Source organism: Berghia stephanieae, chromosome 15, assembly GCF_034508935.2.
Source record: "Berghia stephanieae isolate SIO BIC M18660-M18661 chromosome 15, UCSD_Bste_1.3, whole genome shotgun sequence".
Taxonomy (NCBI): Eukaryota; Metazoa; Mollusca; class Gastropoda; order Nudibranchia; family Aeolidiidae; genus Berghia; species Berghia stephanieae.
In genome coordinates, this window is record NC_088374.1 from 15,181,784 (window position 1) to 15,202,919 (window position 21,136).

Genomic DNA, 21,136 nt, shown 5'->3' on the forward strand with positions numbered 1-21,136 from the left:
AAAAAAAAGAAGAAGAAGAAGAAGAAGAAGAAGCAGAAGAAGTGTAAATTACAATGTTTTCCGAATTAATGGTATAACTTACTCCGAACCCGAGTGTACAATACAATATGATGAACAAAATATGACATTAACATTGGGTCCAAGGCTTATGTCTCACTAGTAGATCTTCGTTGCCACTGCTCGGTTTGCTATCCGATTTAAAACGTCAGCTTCCCTGCGACCCCCATTTTGAGTGAGGTAAACCAATCACTTTGTTCATTATATAGGTATGACAAACTGTGTTTGACAAAGCGGAAAGTGTGTTTTAACATATACCATTAGTCAGCCAGTCCTGACACAAGATCGAACCTAAGAGCTCCTGATTACAGGTCAGATGTGCTATCATTCCACCACATAGGTTAGCCTATTGTTGCGACGGTAATCAGGTTTGAAGTTGGATCCCGAGTTCAAGATGGATGATATTTTGGGATGTGTTCGTTTCTTGTATTTTGTTTTCTGCTTGTCTGCCACTGTTTCATACATTTTTCCTTCAGATTCTTGTCTTACATAAGTGTCTACTCACTAATCCATCACTGTGTTTATTATAAGCGCTTTGTGTCACTTAATTTTTAAGACGTAGACTTTTAATTCAGCTGCAGGTTTACAGGAGCATAAAACCACCTCAGGATTTTTGGGCATAACTATGTTTTCTACTATAATTTTCTTTTTTTTTCAGATTGCTAATCTTGTATTCAGGCAAAAGCAAGATACTGTTAGCCTATTAAAGAATGATGAGGATACAGAGAGCAAAGTTTCTAGTTTGGTCCAAAAAGTTGACACAAACCAAAATTTGGTAATGGTTTTATTATATAGATGAACATGCACGTCTGTGTAGTACAGTAACCATGTGAGTTGTCGTTTCTGTGGCTCTTGTAAAGCTAAAAACTCGTATTTGCAATCAAGATAACTTTTTAAGTTAGTATTATAGCTCAATAAAAAAAACTGACTCCAATCTCCTTTGATGTGTGAATACATTCCTTCAGAAGAATGGGCTTTAAAAACTGAACTTCTGGTTTCAGGGTGATGGTATTTTATTTTTGTTTAACCTAAATGATGTTTCGCCAATAGAGATCCTCGTTCTTTTTAGTACCACAGCATCGAATCTTGAAGTGTTTGTTGTCAAGTGTGTATACGGAATATCACCATGATTATCTATGCCAAATATTGTAAACTTACCCTAGGAGAATAGGACAGTAGACAGAATTCTGAATTCAAAATGTTTTAAAAGCATTAATTTTGTCTTTTATGTTTTTTCATGCATTGATTATTGTGATTCTTTAATGCCTGGTTTACCTATCTGTTTCAATTTAAAAACTACAAATTAAACATCAAAATTCCAGGATTGTTCTGAGAAAGAAATATAGTAAAACATACCACCGATATATAATTACTTTGCATTTAATTCCTGTGAAATTTTGGATATTCCAATTAGGACAGCAATTTCATTTTAGTAATATTCAGACAATGACCAACAACGAAAAGAATGAGCTGGAAGTGAAAAACAGGATTGCTATAGCTAAGTCGAGGTTCAGCCAACTGAATAACATTTTAACTTCGCAACAAACGCAGATGAAAACGAGAATAAGAATACTCAAATGTTATGTCCACTCATCACTTCTCTACGGGTCAGAAACATTCATGGACCTTGAACAAACAAATAGAGAAAAGAATTGAGGCCTTTGAAATGTGGACTTTCCGTCGCCTTGGAAAAATCAGTTGGAAAGAAAAGAAAACAAATCAAGAAGGCTGTGACATCCTTGATATCAGACCGACCCTAATGAAAGTAATAAAAACAAGAAAACTAAGGTTTTTTGGACACCTAAGACGTCATCAAACTGTCAACAAGGACATTCTTGAGGGTAGAGTTGAGGGGAAAAGAGGAAGAGGCAGGCCAGCAAGAACTTGGATAGATGATGTGAGGACATGGACAGGATTGTCGGCAGCCGAATGCAGTCAGCAAGCCGTCAACAGGGAAGATTGGCGTGTCATTTCAAGTCGACCTCAACCCATGATATGACACTGGAAGAAGAAGAATATTGTAATAGTACCAGTTCAGCTCTTCTTAACTCGCTGATTGAGCGTATGAATTTGAACGCAGACAAAGACCCACAAATTGTGATATTGCCATAAAAATGTTACAAGTGATTTGTATATAGATAGTTCTTTTTAAAAATTCAACTATTCTTGCCACCCTTTACCTTGTCCCAAATTTCCCCTACCCACTTTCACACTGTCCAAATCGTCATTGCCTCCTTCCACTTTGTCCCAACTCTCCGTTACCTCCGTACACACTGTCACAATCGTCCTTGCCACCTTACACACTGTCCCAACTTTCCGTTACCTCATGCCACACTGTCCCAATTATTCGTTACCTCCTTACACACTGTCCCAACTCTCCGTTACCTCCTTACACATTGTCACAATCGGCCTTGCCTCCTTCTACACTGTCACAACTCTCTCTTGCCTTCTGACACACTGTCCCAACTATCCCTTGCCTTCTTACACACTGTCCCAACTATCCCTTGCCTTCTTACACACTGTCCCAACTATCCCTTGCCTTCTTACACACTGTCCCAACTCTCCCTTGCCTTCTTACACACTGTCCCAACTATCCCTTGCCTTCTTACACACTGTCCCAACTATCCCTTGCCTTCTTAGGCACTGTCCCAACTCGTTATTGCCCTCTTACACGCTGTCCCCACTCTCCCTTGCCTTCTTACACGCTGTCCCCACTCTCCCTTGCCTTCTTACACACTGTCCCCACTCTCCCTTGCCTTCTTACACACTGTCCCAACTATCCCTTGCCTTCTGACACACTGTCCCAACTCTTTCTTGCCTTCTGACATTCTGTCCCAACTCTCTCTTACCCCCTTTCATACAATCACAATCGTCCTTGCCTCCTTCTACACTTTCCCAACTATCCCTTGTATTTTTACACACTGTTCCAACCCTTCCTTGCCTATTTATACACGGCTAGTAGATGTTGCGCTTTATAACATTTCTGAGTTTTTAAAATATATTTGTCTCTTGGAGTAAATCAGAATGAACTAGATGAAGAAGATTGAGCTTAATTTCAGAAATAGGAAGTTTTTTAACGTTAAAAGTCAACATTCACCCACTCCCATTGCCATTGGAAATAGAATGGATTCTTCAATATATTTAATGAAGATACATAATATGGTCGTGTTGGGTTTCTCTTTATCAAAAACACCATTAAGTTGAATGAGAGATGTCTTTTGTGTTTCTTTAATCATGCTCTGTCGATAAAGAGAAAAACCCGATAGGTCTACTGTATCTACTATGTTTCTCGTTGAATACTTTGGGGTTTGCAATTCATTTCGTATTGTTGTTTATTTATACGAGCTTCTTCAAATTGCAAAAACATCCCCTTCCTCTTAATGCATTTGTTTCAATTTAGATTTTGAAAGGTAAGAATTAAAGTTTATTAATGTCCTATTTGTTCCAGTATAATACCAGGCCAAGGTCAAAGATTATATTTTATAATCTATAATCCATGTTTAATATTCATTTCAATTCAGTTTAACCAAGCCATGCAACAGATTGCGGAAGAGTTTAAATCAATTGAGAGGCTAAAGATGTTTTGGAATCGTGTTCTTGTCTCAAATCAGGAGAAAAGGGAACAGGTATGAAAAATTATGTTAATCAGTTTGCGCTCAAATTTTAAATTGAAACCTATTTAAATATTTGAGGAGTACAGGAGGAAAACAACATATGTCCATTTTTGAAGTTTGTGTGACTGCGCCCTTTAACTCTCTCTCCTTACCAGTCATTTTCAGGATTTTGCCAAAAAACTTCTCACCAACTAACATAAACGTATGGGTTTTTATCACCCAGACACAATAGCATCAAATTCTTGCGAAACTTTACTTCTTTAGCAAAATATGCTCTACAACACACTGTTCATTTTCTTTCAAATTTTATGTTGTACAAAAGAAAATTGAATAAGATCAATGTTTGTTGTATCGTAACGAATATTACGATTTTCCTATAGTTGGTAAGGAGAGGGTTAAGTAAGATCAGGAATCTAGACTTTTTCCTTATAAATGTATCATCGGAAAAATTACAGCCATTAAAGAGTTATGGTTGAAGTATTTTTATTTGTTTTGTTTTGTTTTTTGTTTTGTTTTTTTTTTTTTTGCTGCTCAATTCATAGAGGGAGAGTTTTGATCCTTGACATCATCATTATCGATATTGAAAATTGCGAGTCACAATCCAAGATGGCGACGGATAAGGGTAATTGACACCTACCTCGTTACTTATATACCATCTCTCTTGCCAATTATTATTCATTAGAGCAATATAATATTGGCGTCCAAATGAGATGGATTCAAAGAAAAAGGTTTAATATTGTGTTGAATTAAACTTTCATTCGCCAATAATAATATAAGAAAATGTTTTTAAAAGTGGCATTTGAAATATCACATCCGCTATCAACAATATTTAATAAGTCTCTTGAATCTGGTACCTTACCCATTGAATGGAAACAAGTCAATGTTACTGACACTCATAAAAAGGGCAGCAAATTGGATACTGCAAACCCATCAGCTTAACATGCATACTCTGTAAGGTTATGGAGTCTATCTTGAAAGACCGAATAATGGACTTTTTTGAAAGTCATACAATGCTAAACGATAACCAGCATGGTTTTAGATCAAAGAGATCATGCATTACTCTACTTTTACAGGTGATGGAGGATTTTACCAAGTTAATTGATCGTGATCAATGCATTGATGTTGTTTATCTTGATCCCCGAAAGGCTTTTGATTCTGTGCCACATGAGAGATTATTCATTAAACTAAAAGCATATGGATTTAAAGGGAATGTCTTTAACTGGATTGATTACTTTATTAATAATCGAATACAAAGTGTCATTGTCAATGGGGTGGGGTCGGATTTTAAGAATGTAATTAGCGGTGTACACCAAGGAAGCGTATTGGGATCACTTTTATGTCTTTTATATATAAATGATTTACCATGAGGCATAAATGCAGCCTGCAAATTGTTTGCAGACGATACAAAGATCTATAGTACAACTGAAATCATAACATTCTACAAAATGATATATTTTCTCTTTTCATATGGTCTACAACATGACATTTGGATTTTAATGTTTCGAAATGTAGAGTATTACATATAGGAAAAAAATAATCCATGTCATAATTATTTTACCGATACTTCTATGTCAAATCTACTTTCCGTTGTGCCTTATGAAAAGGATGTAGGAGTTACATTTGAATTACTTTTGAATTTTGATGAACATATTGATAATTGTGTAAGCCGTGCAAACAGAATGGTGGGAATAATATATAGAACCTTTATAAGTCTTGATAAAACAATATAAATTTATATTTGTATAAATTGCTCGTTCGACCAATTCTAGAATACGGAAATTTCATCAGGAGCCCATTATATAAAAGACAATCTATTAGTATTGAAAGTGTACAGAGGAGAGCTACAAAAAAGATTTATGCAATATAGTATTTATCTTATAAGCAAAAGTTAGAATTTCTTTACTTACCAAGTTTGAAATATGTGACCCTTCGCCTCAAAGCGGCATTAATTTCGGGTTGGTTAAGATGTTGAATATTTAATTTACAGCCAGAAATGTCAGACTTGTGTTGGGTTTGTATGTTTTATTGAGGAGAATGGATGCCATATTTTATGATGCTAATGCCAACAATTTATATTTTTGACAATTTTAACATTTAATTTGCCTTTTAAGCATATGGTTCGTTCCGACATAATACTGTTTTGAGACGATGAGTCACATATATAAGAATTAGTGGGGATTTGATTTAGGTTTATAGATTGGTACTTGGTCTGGATAGGAGAGACTTTTCTGATTTTTTTTGTCATATTCTAATATTACGTTTACTTTACTAGAGGGGACCACTTAAGGATTTTGGTCTCTAGATGCAAGACAAACATAAGACAAAACTGGTTCGGTATTCGTATTGTCTAGAAATGGAACGATTTGAAATTTGAAACAAAGAATGCAAAATCTATAGATTATTTCCAGGTGTTAGTAGACAGGGAATTATATGATGGGTACAGAGCTTTCAGTCTTGTATGTATATATTATGCATTGTGATATTATTATGGTTATCTTCTGTATGCGTGTGTGTGTGTGTGTGTGTGTGTGTATGTGTGCTTTGCATATCCCGGTTAAAGATATATGTTTGTACACCACATTGGCATGAGTGCATTAAGGTTGAAATATTATCTTTACCAGTGTATCATTATTGTAATCTTTAATCAATAGATTTACAGCATTAATTTTAATATTTAATTCAGAAAAGTGAGTGGAGCAGGCACTTATGTTGGTAACAACAAGATATGAAGTGAGTAGAAAAGTGCCAGAAGACAATAGAGAATAAAAAATTTTTTTCGCGGCGGTGGTGGGGTTTGAACCTGCGACTTTATTGGTACGACAACTCCGCCTGGCAGGTGAGAGCGTGGCTCTACCGTGTGAGCTATCCACGAACACAAAAATATTCGTTTCAAACCCAAAGTCATTTCTAGATCCCTCTCTCACCCACTTCTTGAGATCGCCGATTCGTTCGCCACCATCGCGAAGTAATTTTGACCAGCAGTTAAGCTTAATAGCCAATATTCTCATCACAAACATATAACATAGAAACGATTGAGACATTGAGTATGCTCCGGTGTATGGGGTGAATTTTTAATTCAGAAAAGTGAGTGGAGCAGGCACTTATGTTGGTAACAACAAGATATGAAGTGAGTAGAAAAGTGCCAGAAGACAATAGAGAATAAAAAATTTTTTTCGCGGCGGTGGTGGGGTTTGAACCTGCGACTTTATTGGTACGACAACTCCGCCTGGCAGGTGAGAGCGTGGCTCTACCGTGTGAGCTATCCACGAACACAAAAATATTCGTTTCAAACCCAAAGTCATTTCTAGATCCCTCTCTCACCCACTTCTTGAGATCGCCGATTCGTTCGCCACCATCGCGAAGTAATTTTGACCAGCAGTTAAGCTTAATAGCCAATATTCTCATCACAAACATATAACATAGAAACGATTGAGACATTGAGTATGCTCCGGTGTATGGGGTGAATTTTTAATTCAGAAAAGTGAGTGGAGCAGGCACTTATGTTGGTAACAACAAGATATGAAGTGAGTAGAAAAGTGCCAGAAGACAATAGAGAATAAAAAAATTTTTTCGCGGCGGTGGTGGGGTTTGAACCCCAAAAAATTTTTTATTCTCTATTGTCTTCTGGCACTTTTCTACTCACTTCATATCTTGTTGTTACCAACATAAGTGCCTGCTCCACTCACTTTTCTGAATTAAAAATTCACCCCATACACCGGAGCATACTCAATGTCTCAATCGTTTCTATGTTATATGTTTGTGATGAGAATATTGGCTATTAAGCTTAACTGCTGGTCAAAATTACTTCGCGATGGTGGCGAACGAATCGGCGATCTCAAGAAGTGGGTGAGAGAGGGATCTAGAAATGACTTTGGGTTTGAAACGAATATTTTTGTGTTCGTGGATAGCTCACACGGTAGAGCCACGCTCTCACCTGCCAGGCGGAGTTGTCGTACCAATAAAGTCGCAGGTTCAAACCCCACCACCGCCGCGAAAAAAATTTTTTATTCTCTATTGTCTTCTGGCACTTTTCTACTCACTTCATATCTTAATTTTAATATTAAGGGCATTCAATGAGTTTTATTCTATTTTGCCCTATAACATATGTTATGTTATGTTAAACTACAGTAACTTAACCCACATAATGGTGTATCAAATTGTGTGGTTACGCTATCAAATTCAGCGCTGTTCAACTAGGCATTTCCTCCCTACTCGTGGCTATCATAGGATGGTATGTTGAATGATGTGGAAAATGGTCAAAAGCCCATATAGATTGGATTCAGAATTTTTTAAAAAAACTGTTTAGACTATCGTGAAATGTTCAAATACATCTGATATAAATTGAAAACACTGAATACATATTCTTGGTATTTGCATTCTAGCATTCATCCCCTGACATAAATAAAGAACAAAAGGGTTAACTCTCTCCTCACTGATCATTTTCAGTATTTTACCAGAATGGCACGCTTACCCAGAAAAAAAATATTAAAACACAAACAAGCTCTCTACAAAACAACCTTATGTTCTTATTAATTAAACAAAGATCATTTTTCAAAGTGTGTGATGTACAAAATATATCTGAATTTTTAAAAAAAATGTATTTTGTGTCGTAACAAATATGACGATTTTGCTGCAGGTGGTAAGGAGAGGATTTGATGACCAGAATTGGTATTTGATTTGTTAAACACAATACATTTTTAAAAATGTTAAAACATTGTTCATTAGTTGAATTATAACTCTTAGCTCTTGAAATCAAACACAGACAAATGTTTTGGAACTAAAGCAAGTTTCAGTATCATGTGTCACAGTTTCTGCATTGTATAGTATGGAAACTTAGTTATCGAATGGATAACTTACAACGTAAATTTCATTTAATTTTGAAACACTTATATTATCGTTTATTCATTTGTATTATAGCTTTCATCTCTTGAAATTAAACAAAAACAAGATGTTGGTGAACTAAAGCAAGAGAATCTCAAGCTGATGAGAGATGTTGAGGAACACAGCAATGCAATTCTATCAATGATTGGAAAACAAAAAGGTCATGAAAAAATAGTAAGTATATAAAACACTCTAAATACATTTTTTTTTAAAAATAGAGCTATTGTAGAGCGCAATATCTACTAAACGTACTTAAAGCGCATCACAAGGGGCCCCTAGCCAATAGCAAAATTTAACATTTAGTACGGGATATGAGGTCTGTTAGGCGATAATACATTTTTTCGAACAGAGACGACGTTGTAAACGGTCAGGTACTCACTTTACACCTGAGTAAGGTTAGAATATGTGAGTAAAGATCCTTGTCATAGGACTCATCTATGCGTCGAACGTGACCAGGACACAGGGCCTTCCTTGCCAAAGCGAGTGTCATATCACTTGACCACATAGCCCCATATCATTTTATTTATTTCTATTCTAACTTTTATTTAGTGGTTCCAAAACAGTTTAGAATAAGAAAATCGCATATAATCTATTCACTCCGATATAAATACTCGTATAACATAGTTAAAGTACGCTTTACACATTCGTATTCAAATGGCTCTGTCGATAGTGCGATAGCTTGTAGTTCTCTCTCTTCCTCATTCTCTCTCGCTCTCTCTCTCTCTCTCTCTCTGTGTGTGTGTGTGTGTGTGTGTGTGTGTGTGTCTCTGTATGTGTGTGTGTCTATCTCTATCTCTCTCAGCCAGGCGGAAGGTGCCGTGGCAATTGGATGCTGAATTTGGAACTGACCCTGTGACTTTTTATTTTCTGTTTTCATCTGGCACTTGTCCATCCCATGTGCCGCTATGTGGTCTTGTAGTATTACACATGCTTACGGGTCGTAAGGTCCTGGGTTCGAGCCTTGCTCGGTGCAGAGTTGAGTCCTTGGTAAAGGCTCTTTACTGACATTCTCTCACCGTACACAGGTGTAAAATGAGCACTTCCCATAAACATTGTTGTCTCTGTCCGAAAAAAAAACCCCAGAAATATCGCGTAACAGCCGTCATGTCTCATCTTGCATGTTACGTGTTGCTATTGGTCAGGGACCCATTATAAAACGCTTAGAGCAGGTTTAGTGGATATTGCGCTATATAAAAGCTCAAATTACAAAAAAGCTCAAGTCCCTTTTTTTCTCATACAATTGAATTCCAGCTTTCACGTCTTGAATTCAAACAAAAGCACGAGTATGGTGAGATAAAGGAAGAGAATCTCAAGCTGTTGAAGGATGTTGGGGAACATAGCAACAACATTTCAAAGCTGTTTGAAAAACAAGAAGAAAATGAACAACTAGTAAGTGTGAACTTTACAGGATTGTAAGTATGTGACTCATCATCTGTAGATGGTGTTTTGTTGTGATAGTCCTTATACAAAAATTATAATTAATTTTTAATTGTTGAAATTGAAGAGTGTGGGTTTTATGATTTAAATATCAATAACTAGATGTATTCTGATTATTTTTACTTCTAATTCAATATTCTTTATTTTTACACCCGGACTAAAATGACTGACCGTATCTAATACGATGTGAGATCGTCCTAATTAAATTTATATACTTCTCTTGTACACCTCCTTATATTCTTCTTCTTCCTCCTCCTTCTCCTACTCTTCATCATCATCATCTTCTTCTTCTTCGTCTTCTTCTTTTTCTTCTTCTTCTTCTTCTTCTTCTTCTTCTTCTTCTTCTTCTACTTCTTCTTCTTCTTCTTCTTCTTCTTCTTCTTCTTCTTCTTCTTCTTCTTCTTCTTCTTTTTTTCTTCTTTTCTTCTTCTTCTTCTTCTTCTTCCTTCTTCTTCTTCTTCTTCTTCTTCTTCTTTCTTCTTCTTTCTTCTTCTTCTTCTTCCTTCTTCTTCCCTTCTTCTTCTTCTCTTCTTCTTCTTCTTCTTCTTCTTCTTCTTTCTTCTTCTTCTTCTTCTTCTCTTCTTCTTCTTCTTCTTCTTCTTCTTCTTCTTCTTCTTCTTCTTCTTCTTCTTTCTTCTTCTTCTTCTTCTCTTCTCTTCTCTTGCTTCTTCCTTCCTTCTAATCTCTTCTCTTCTCTCGCCTTCTTCTTATCTTTCTCTACCATCCATCATCATCTTTGAGCTCATTAATTGCCACGTAATGCACATCTCAGTGAATCGCTCGGTTCATTCATCATCGTCCTCCAGGCCCAGGTCTTTCATATAGTCCTTTACCCTAACCATCCATCTAGGCTTTGGGCGTCCCTTTTAATCTACTACCCGCTAATACTTTCTCTCCCATGAACTCCGTCTCTCGTTTCTTAAAATGTCCCAACCATTTCAAGATATCATCTCTCATCTTTATCGGTACATTATTTAATCAATAAACCTTCGAATTTGTTCATTTATCACTTTTGCTTTTAATGTCCAGCCAAATGACCACCTCAACATACCCATTTCTACCACCTCAACTGCTTTATTATGTTTTTTTTAAACTGCTGTCTCTAATCCATACAATATATATCATCTTACAACAGATGTTATTTTTCCCTTCTCCTATGTCGAAATTCGTTTGTTATCTGTTGTCTAGTGCTCGAATACTCTGTCTTTGACCTGCTTACCATTTATCCTCTCCTTTCTAACACCCGTCTACAACCCTCCATCTCCTATTCACCCTCAGCTTTTGTATTGTTTAAACGTACTACGTCATCCGCATGCACCTGTTCCATGGTGATTCACGCCGAATGTATTCTGTGAGAACGTCCATTACTATGGCAAACAGCAGTGGGAAAAGAACAGATCCCTGGTGCAATCCTACTGTTACATTAAATGGTTCAGTTGAACCAAAAACTGTTCTTAGCGCTGTCTTGTTTCCTTCGTACATATCTTGGATAACTTTGTGTTATTTCTCTATACCCCTTTTCTATTAGAAATTACATTTCATTTCTTGGTACCCTATCAAATGCTTTCTCCAGGTCAATGAAGACACAATTTAATTCACCTTTCTTTTCTCTATACTTATCTACTGTCACTTTTATAGCAAATATAAATCAGTTGTACTTTTACCAACAGCGAATCCAAACTGCACTTCATTTATGTTTACATCTATTCTAATCCTCTTATCGATTACTCTTTCCCATATCTTCATTGTGTGGCCCATTAACCTGATGCCCCTATATTTTCCACAGTCTTGAAAATATCTCTCAGTTTTCAATATAGGGATAAACGTACTTTTTGTCCATTCTGTCATTTGTTTTATGACATTACAATATAAGGATATTTCCAACCACAATCAGACTAATGATATTACAAAAGGACCCCGCAAAACTATATCATTAAATTATTAAACACGTCTGTTGATTTAATTAAATTATAACTTTATTTTTTTTACATAAAGAAAGTGTCGAAAATAAAAAAGGGTTTTGACAACCAAAACGAACCTATTCAGTAACACCGAGAGACAATATAATACATACAAATAAATCTTGTCTTGTTGTGGTCTCAGAATTGCTCGTCTGTTTTCTTGTAACAGTGTTGCTATTTTGAGCGTTGAATTTTTTTGAATTCTCCACTCTGTACCGGTCACGGCCCCACAAATATTGCAAATATTGAGGACAACCGTGCTTCTCAAATTTGTTTTAGGTCCAAGACTTAGCACTATCCTTTGGATCTGAATAGTGAATTGACCGACTCAATTTTTAACGGGCACCTTTTTATTATCACAATCTTTTATGGAGATGTGATATTACAATATATGTCGTCTTTTAATTCGTCAACGAACCGATCATAGACGATTAAGATTAAATACAAATTCACATTATTGTATTCCAGTTGTCACACCTTGAAACCAAACAAAATCAAAGGGCGATTGAGCACAGTTTGCATTCACATCATTTCTCTGCGAGGCGAATATTAAACACTCAAAACACATTTCTGTCCGTAAAAAATGAAATATCGCCTAAGAGGCGTCACGTCGTACATGTTGAATGTTGCTATGGACCAGGAACCCATTGTTAAAAGCTTTGAACACGTTTAGTGGATGTTTCGCAACATAAAAGCTCAATTATTAATTTTTTTTTTAAAAAGCTCAAGACCCTATTTTTCTCATACATTTGAATTCCAGCTTTCACGTCTTGAATTCAAACAAAGGCACGAGTATGGTGAGATAAAGAAAGAGCATCTCAAGCTCTTGGAGGATGTTGGGGAACATAGCAACAAAATTTCAAAGCTGTTTGAAAAACAAGAAGAAAATGAACAACTAGTAAGTGTGAACTTTACAGGATTGTAAGTATGTGACTCATCATCTGTAGATGGTGTTATGTTGTGATAGTCCTTATACAACAATTATAATTTATTTTTAGTTGATAAAATTGAAGAGTATGGGCTTTGTAAGTTAAATACCAATAACTAAATGTATTCTGATTATTTTTAATTCTAATTCAATATTCTTTATTTGTACACACAGATTGAAATGACTGACAATATTTATTACGATATTAATTTCGTCATAATTAAATTGTATTATATACGTCTCTATTACATGTCTTCTTCTTCTTCTTCTTCTTCTTCTTCTTCTTCTTCTTCTTCTTCTTCTTCTTCTTCCTTTTCTTCTTCTTCTTCTTCTTCTTCTTCTTCTTTCTTCTTCTCTTCTTCTTCTTCTTCTTCTTCTTCTTCTTCTCTTCTTCTTCTTCTTCTTCTTCTTCTTCTTCTTTCTTCTTCTTCTTCTTCTTCTTCTTCTTCTTCTTCTTCTTCTTCTTCTTCTTCTTCTTCTTCTTCTTCTTCTTCTTCTTCTTCTTCTTCTTCTTCTTCTTCTTCTTCTTCTTCTTCTTCTTCTTCTTCTTCTTCTTCTTCTTCTTCTTCTTCTTCTTCTACTTCTTCTTCTTCTCCTCCTCCTCCTTCTTCTTCTTCGCTTTTCAGTTTAACCCGGATTTTGTAGGGTTGCCATAATGAATGCCACATCTCCGTGAATCTCGTTTCATAGCATCATCCTCCAGGCCTAGGTCTTTCATATAGTCCTTTACCCTAACCATCCATCTAGTCTTTTGGCGTCCCTTTTGATGTCTTTCCCGCTAATTGTATATCCAATTCTTTCTTTCCCACGAACTCGTCTCTCGTTTCTTAAAATATCCATTTCAAGCTATCTTCTCTCATCTTTATCGGTACATTATTAACCTCAGTAAACCTTCGAATTCGTTTATTTCTCACTTTTACTTGTATTTCCGGCCAAATGACACCTCAACATCTCCATATCTGCCACCTCAACTGGTTTTTCATGTTTTCTGCTGTATCTAATCCGTGTAATATAGCAAATCATATAACAGATGTGTATTTGTCCTTTCAGCTTTGTCGAAATTTGTTTGTTGCCTGTTGTCTAGTGCTCAAAAAATATGTCTTCGACCTGCTTACCATTAATCCTCTCCTTTCTGTCTCCAGCCCCCCATCTCCTTTTCACCCTCAGCTTTTGTATCGTTCAAAAGTACTACATCATCCGCATGCATCCTGTTTCATTGTGATTCACGCCGAATGTTTTCCTTGAGAACGTTCATTACTATTCAAAACAGCAGTGGGAAGAGAACAGATCCTTGGTGTAATTGTACTCTTGCATTAAATAGTTCAGTTGAACCAAAAGCCGTCCTTACAGCTTTCTTGTTTCCTTCGTACATATCTTGGATAACTTTGTTATACTTCTTTACATCCCTTTGCTATTAGAAATTACCTGTCATTTCTTTCTCCAGGTCAATGAAGACACAATGTAATTCTATTTTCTTTTCTCTATACTCCTCCTTACGGTCACCTTTAAAGCAAATATAATTTCCGTTGCACTTTTACCAACAACGAATCCAAAGTGCTCATCACTTATGTCTAAATATTTTCTAATCTTCTTATCGATTACTCTTTTCTATACTTCATTTTGTGGCCCATTAGCTTGATGCTCCTATCAATGCCACATTTTTGAAATTCTCCCTCAGTTTTGTATATAGGGATCAATATACTATTTTTTCCATTATTCTGGCATTTTTAAAAAGGTAAATATCGTTGAATAACCGTACCAGTAATTTTAACCCTTCATCTCCAACGGATTCCCAAACGTCTGATGGTATCTCGTCTGGTCCAATTGCTTTTCCCCTTTACATCTTGCGCGCTGCATCCTACACCTCGTTTTTGCTTATGCCATCTAATCTATTTAGGTTGTATATCTACATTTCTCCTCTTCCTGTCATTCTCTTCATTCACGAGGTGTTCGTTATAAGTTTCCCAACGTGCTCGAATCTCTTCATCCTTGCCCAACGCTCTTCCATTCTCATATTTGGTTATCTTAATATATTCTATATCTCTCCTATTCTTGTCCCAATATTTTGCTATCTGAAATACTTTTCTAAATGCCTCCAACTTTGATTTTTCAACGGGTCTTTTTTTCTTCTCTCTTTGGTACTTTTTATCTACTTTAATAGCATCTCAGTTTGGCTCCATGTTCTTCCTTGCTTCCCTCTCTTTTTTTTATTGCTTATTGAACTTTTTCATTCCACCACCATTGTTCTTTTCCAACATTACCCCTTCCCAAGCTCTCTCCTAGCACTTATTTGTCCAATTCACTTATCAGCGGGTTTTTTTTCAAGTCCCTTCAGTTCTCTTTTACATTTGATCTTTTTAATTCACAACAAAATTCAAGGGATTAACTAGCAGACGTTTTTTAAAAATATATATGCAATACGATTCATATTCAAATTACTTAAAACTTAACCTGTGAATGTATTCTAGCTTTCATCTTTTGAAGTCAAACAAGAATATAGGTAAGTGAGCATAATGTGTATTTAAACCACTCAATACGACACCTGTCTTACACTTAAAACATATTTTGTATATTTGTATTCTATCTTTCATTTTTTAAAACAAAACCGATACAATTGGTTTGTTAGCTATGTCAAGAAAAGGTCAAGCTGGTGAGAGATATTGGCGAACAGGGCAATCAAATCTCAAAGCTGTTTGGAAAACAAGAGGCACATGAAAACCTTGTAAGTGTGAAATCTCCAGTCATTTATGTATGTGAATCGTTGACTCTAGAAGGTGTATGTCAGAACAATGCTAGAATTAGATTTTATGTTCAGAAGAAAAAATGGGAGATAACATATATTTTTTCTTTGGGAGAATGATTGTTGTAATTTAAACATAGATTTTAAAAACTGCATCAATTTGACTTCAAATTCAGTTTTCTGTACTCGGTCAGCAGATTTAGGTTAGTGGTCATATTTAATATGGTGTGAGTGAGATCATAGTTAAATTGTTATTAATAATTTGACTTTTACATTATTTTACCTTTAAATGTCACAACAAAGATAACAATCGATTAATGAGAAGAATTACTTTTCTGTAGATTCAATATGATAAAGATTTAAAATAGTTGAAGAATAACCAGTTTATGTTTCCCACTTTACATTTTTAGAATTTAAACAAAATAAAGGGTAAGTTAGATAATTTGTATTTTACCTATTCAATATGATCCAGTTTACATAGGTAAATCATAGTTTATATATTTGTATTCTACCTTTCATTTCTGGATATCAAACAAATACAATAGGTTAACGAGGTTAGGCAAGAAAATCTCAAGTTTTTGAAGGATGTTGAGGAACAGAGCAACGCAATATCAAAGTTGTTTGAAAAACAAGAACAAAATGAAAAGCAAGTAAGTGGGAGTTTTATCCTTCGTGCCTCAATGTGACTCATCATCTACACACGGTTATATGTCGGCCCGTCCAATTATCAAAAATTAAATTTTAATGTTGACTAAAAAAATTAAGTTAATTGGCTTCAACAGTCATGACGTCACTTCCCTCGTAATGACGTATAGTCACATAGCAGCTGGCTCTAAGCTATCGGAACAATGGAGGACGCTCTCATGAAATATGTCTCAAATCAATATTAAAGTATATCCAGAGGAGAAAAACATAATAAATATGATTAGACTTTTATACATTCTGATCACATGACATATGAACAGTTCTAGCCTGCATGAAGAATGAAAAGTACCAATTTTCTTTATTTAGAACCACGCTGCTCACCATTGCTAGGCAACGTGACATCAGACTATTGAATCCAATTATGTTCATTGGAAAAGGGAGTTTTGTAATTTAAACATTGATATATTTGATTTTTTTTATATTCTGATCATTTGTTCGCCAATATAAATGTATAAATCTAGAACATTCAGTACCAAATTGACGTGATAGGGAGTATTTAATAGGATTAGAATTCACATTTAATTGTTTTTCACAGTTAATCAATGAAAATATATTGATTATAGAGCTATTTTTTTCAATATATTAAATATAAGGTATATCTAAAACGAAAAATATTACAACATAGGCAGTTGAATTCAAACCAAAAAATAAGGAGATTGCTATTATTTTATTTTACTTTCGTATTCAGCATAATTAACGCATATTATTGTTATATATATATATATATATATATATATATATATATATATACATACTATATTCTAGCTGTCATTCCTGCATTCAAACAAATCAATAGATTGGTGAGCTTAATATGTAATCATTATTTCTAACACGATACATAATATATTAGAAAACTTAAATATTGCTTGTATTCTAGCTTTCATCTCTAGAAATCAGACAAAAACGAGAGGTGGATGATCTTAAACAAAAACAACTGAAGCTGTTTAGAGATAATGAGGAATGGGGCAAAACAATTCCAATGCTGGTTGGAAAACAAAAAGGACATGAAAAAATAGTAAGTGTGAATTGTATAAAATACACTTCACCATAGTAAATTATCTAATCTTTTATATATTACATTTCATTCTTTATTTCGAATAAAACTAAAGGCTTAGTTAGTAGAAATATTAAGATTAGTATTTTGTATTGTATTTGTATATATCTATTCTATTCAATACGAGAAGAATATCACTTTATTTATGGGCATTATTACTCATTATGTAGATTTCATCACTATAAATGAAACAAACACAAGAAGAATGTTGGCCACTTTACATTAATGTAAACCGCAAATTATAAAAAAAAACAAACAAAATTTCTAAGACAACTTGTAATTATTGGATTATGCTTACAATTCATTCATTAAAATATCGGATTGCAGAATAGTTTCGCTTACTATATTCTTTTCAATAGAGTTTTAAAAGACAGCTTCCTGTTCATTTAAAATAATATGCATTAAACAAAATTCTTACTTTAGTCTTTTTTTTGGTGTCAAATTGTTGTTTAAGCAGACGGAGAAAAAGAGAAATAGCGAATCACCAACTCGCCTACTACACATGTACGTTGAATTCAATACGAAATAAAGTCTTTTTTATCTTTCTGTTACAAAATATTTAATAAACGTATTTTGAAGTGTGAATAAAAAGTATTTTTGAATGTCTTTAGATTTATCAAACTGGATTTTTTATCGGGTAATGACACACACTATCAACCTATTTTTGAAACGATAAGAATATAAATCCAACCAATTAAATAACCTTCAACACAAATTTAAATAAAAATTCATATATTTGTATAATAGCTAACACATCTTGAATCAAAAGTAATCAAAGGGCAAGTGAGTATATTTTGTATTTAACCATTTTAACACGTTACCACTTTATAACACTTAAATCATACTTTATGTGTTTTTATGTTAGCTTTGATCTCTTGAATTCAAATAAAAGCTTTGGTCAGGAAGTATAATGTGTATTTCTCATTTCCGATGCGATACAAATTTAACACAATTAAAGCATCCATACCTATTATTGTATTCTAGCTATCACGTCTTGAATCCAGTCAAAAACAAGAGATTGGTGGGTACAAGCAAGTAAATACCAAGCTATTGAAGGATGTTGAAGAAAATAGCAACAACATTTCAAAGATGTTTGAAAAACAAAAAGCAAATGAAAAATTAGTAAGTGTTAAATTTATACTTAGACTGTATTACATGGATTAGACGTATTTTAAAAAAATAAAATTTTCTGGTTCACTGATAAAATTGGAGCTTTAAGTATGGTTATTGGAAGAGGCAATTCTTTAATATAAACATTGATATAATTAACTTTGCATATTCTAAACAATGTATATCATCTCTAATTTCCTTCATCTCATAGATCCAGTAGCAGAATGACGTAATCGTCAGTTTTAACATGGTTTGAATTCACTTGTTGACGAGATAGTACAATTAATAGTTTTTCACTCATAACCAAACAAAATCTATTGATAACAGTGCTAAACTTTTATTCAATCAATTATGTTTAAAGCATATCTAAAACAATTAACATGTATTACAACATAGGCAGTTGTGTGCTTGTTTTGATTACTTGAATTCAAACCAAAAATATAAAGGGTTTTCTATTATTTTAACTTTCATTCGTACTTACAACACTTATTGCATATTATACATATATTCATTCTAGCTGTCATTTCCTGAATTCAAACAAAACACAAAATTGGTGAGCTTAATATGTAATCACTTTTTCTAACACGATACATATTATATCTAAACACTTAAATAATGTTTGTATTCTAGCTTTCATCTCTAGAAAACAGACAAAAACAAGAAGTTGGGGATCTTAAACAAAAACATCTGAAGCTTTTAAGAGACAATGAGGAATGGGGCAAAACAATTCCAATGTTGGTTGAAAAACAAAAAGAAACAGACAAAATAGTAAGTGTGAATTGTATCAAATACACTTCACCATAGTAATTTATCTATTTTTCTGTATATTGCTTTTCTTGTCTTTATTTTAAAAAATACATAAAGTTAGTAAAGATATTATGTTTAGTATACTGTATTGTATTTGTATATACCTATTATATTCAATACGAGACGAATATCACTTTATTTATGGGCATTAATACTCCTTATATCATTCATTTGTAGATTTCAGCACTATAATTAAAACAAACAAAAAAAACAAGAAAAACGTTGGCTACTTTACATTTATTTAAACCCAAAATTTTGAAAAATCAAACAGAATTTCTGAGAAAACTTGTAATTGTTGGATTGTGCTTTCAGTTCAAGTAATTAAAATATTAAACCTAAGGATTGCAGAATATTTTCGCTTACTATATTCTCTTCAATAGAGTTTTAAAAGACAGCTTCTTACTCATCTAAAATATATGCAGGAAACAAAATTCCAAATTTAGTCTTTTTTTGGTTTCGAATTGTTGTTTAAGCAGACAGAAAAATGAGAATTAACGAATCTGCAACTCGCTTACTACTCATATACGTTGAATTCATTATAAAACGCAGTCTTTTACATCATTTGGTTACAAAATATCTAATAAACTTATTTTGAGGAGTGAAAAAAACTATTTTTTATGGCTTTAGATTTATCAAACTGGATTTTTCATCGCGTAATGACACTCACTATCAACCTATTTTTGAAACGATAAGAATATAAATCCAACCAATTAAATAACCTTCAACACAAATTTAAATACAAATTCATATATTTGTATAATAGCTAACACATCTTGAATCAAAAGTAATCAAAGGGCAAGTGAGTATATTTTGTATTTAACCATTTTAACACGTTACCACTTTATAACACTTAAATCATACTTTATGTGTTTTTATGTTAGCTTTGATCTCTTGAATTCAAATAAAAGCTTTGGTCAGGAAGTATAATGTGTATTTCTCATTTCCGATGCGATACAAATTTAACACAATTAAAGCATCCATACCTATTATTGTATTCTAGCTATCACGTCTTGAATCCAGTCAAAAACAAGAGATTGGTGGGTACAAGCAAGTAAATACCAAGCTATTGAAGGATGTTGAAGAAAATAGCAACAACATTTCAAAGATGTTTGAAAAACAAAAAGCAAATGAAAAATTAGTAAGTGTTAAATTTATACTTAGACTGTAATACATGGATTAGACGTATTTTAAAAAAATAAAATTTTCTGGTTCACTGATAAAATTGGAGCTTTAAGTATGGTTATTGGAAGAGGCAATTCTTTAATATAAACATTGATATAATTAACTTTGCATATTCTAAACAATGTATATCATCTCTAATTTCCTTCATCTCATAGATCCAGTAGCAGAATGACGTAATCGTCAGTTTTAACATGGTTTGAATTCACTTGTTGACGAGATAGTACAATTAATAGTTTTTCACTCATAACCAAACAAAATCTATTGATAACAGTGCTAAACTTTTATTCAATCAATTATGTTTAAAGCATATCTAAAACAATTAACATGTATTACAACATAGGCAGTTGTGTGCTTGTTTTGATTACTTGAATTCAAACCAAAAATATAAAGGGTTTTCTATTATTTTAACTTTCATTCGTACTTACAACACTTATTGCATATTATACATATATTCATTCTAGCTGTCATTTCCTGAATTCAAACAAAACACAAAATTGGTGAGCTTAATATGTAATCACTTTTTCTAACACGATACATATTATATCTAAACACTTAAATAATGTTTGTATTCTAGCTTTCATCTCTAGAAAACAGACAAAAACAAGAAGTTGGGGATCTTAAACAAAAACATCTGAAGCTTTTAAGAGACAATGAGGAATT

The 21,136-nt window shown here is 33.7% G+C and overlaps 1 protein-coding gene across 12 annotated transcripts in view; it reads left to right on the plus strand.

Moving 5' to 3' along the window:
• The window catches only part of LOC144960304 (uncharacterized), a 40,739-nt gene that overhangs the window by 16,405 nt on the left and 3,198 nt on the right, over positions 1–21,136 (plus strand). For 11 of the 12 annotated variants that reach the window (XM_078893354.1, XM_078893353.1, XM_078893355.1 and 8 more), the window contains 12 exons: positions 716–832; positions 3,579–3,683; positions 8,589–8,726; positions 9,804–9,941; positions 12,711–12,848; positions 15,505–15,600; positions 16,164–16,268; positions 17,201–17,338; positions 18,362–18,499; positions 19,118–19,255; positions 20,295–20,432; positions 21,051–21,136. The exon at positions 21,051–21,136 is cut by the window's right edge and continues 52 nt beyond it. In XM_078893354.1, coding sequence (XP_078749480.1) covers positions 716–832; positions 3,579–3,683; positions 8,589–8,726; positions 9,804–9,941; positions 12,711–12,848; positions 15,505–15,600; positions 16,164–16,268; positions 17,201–17,338; positions 18,362–18,499; positions 19,118–19,255; positions 20,295–20,432; positions 21,051–21,136 — 1,475 coding nt within the window. The remainder of the gene's footprint in view (positions 1–715; positions 833–3,578; positions 3,684–8,588; positions 8,727–9,803; positions 9,942–12,710; positions 12,849–15,504; positions 15,601–16,163; positions 16,269–17,200; positions 17,339–18,361; positions 18,500–19,117; positions 19,256–20,294; positions 20,433–21,050) is intronic. The other variant, XM_078893362.1, reaches the window with a different exon arrangement.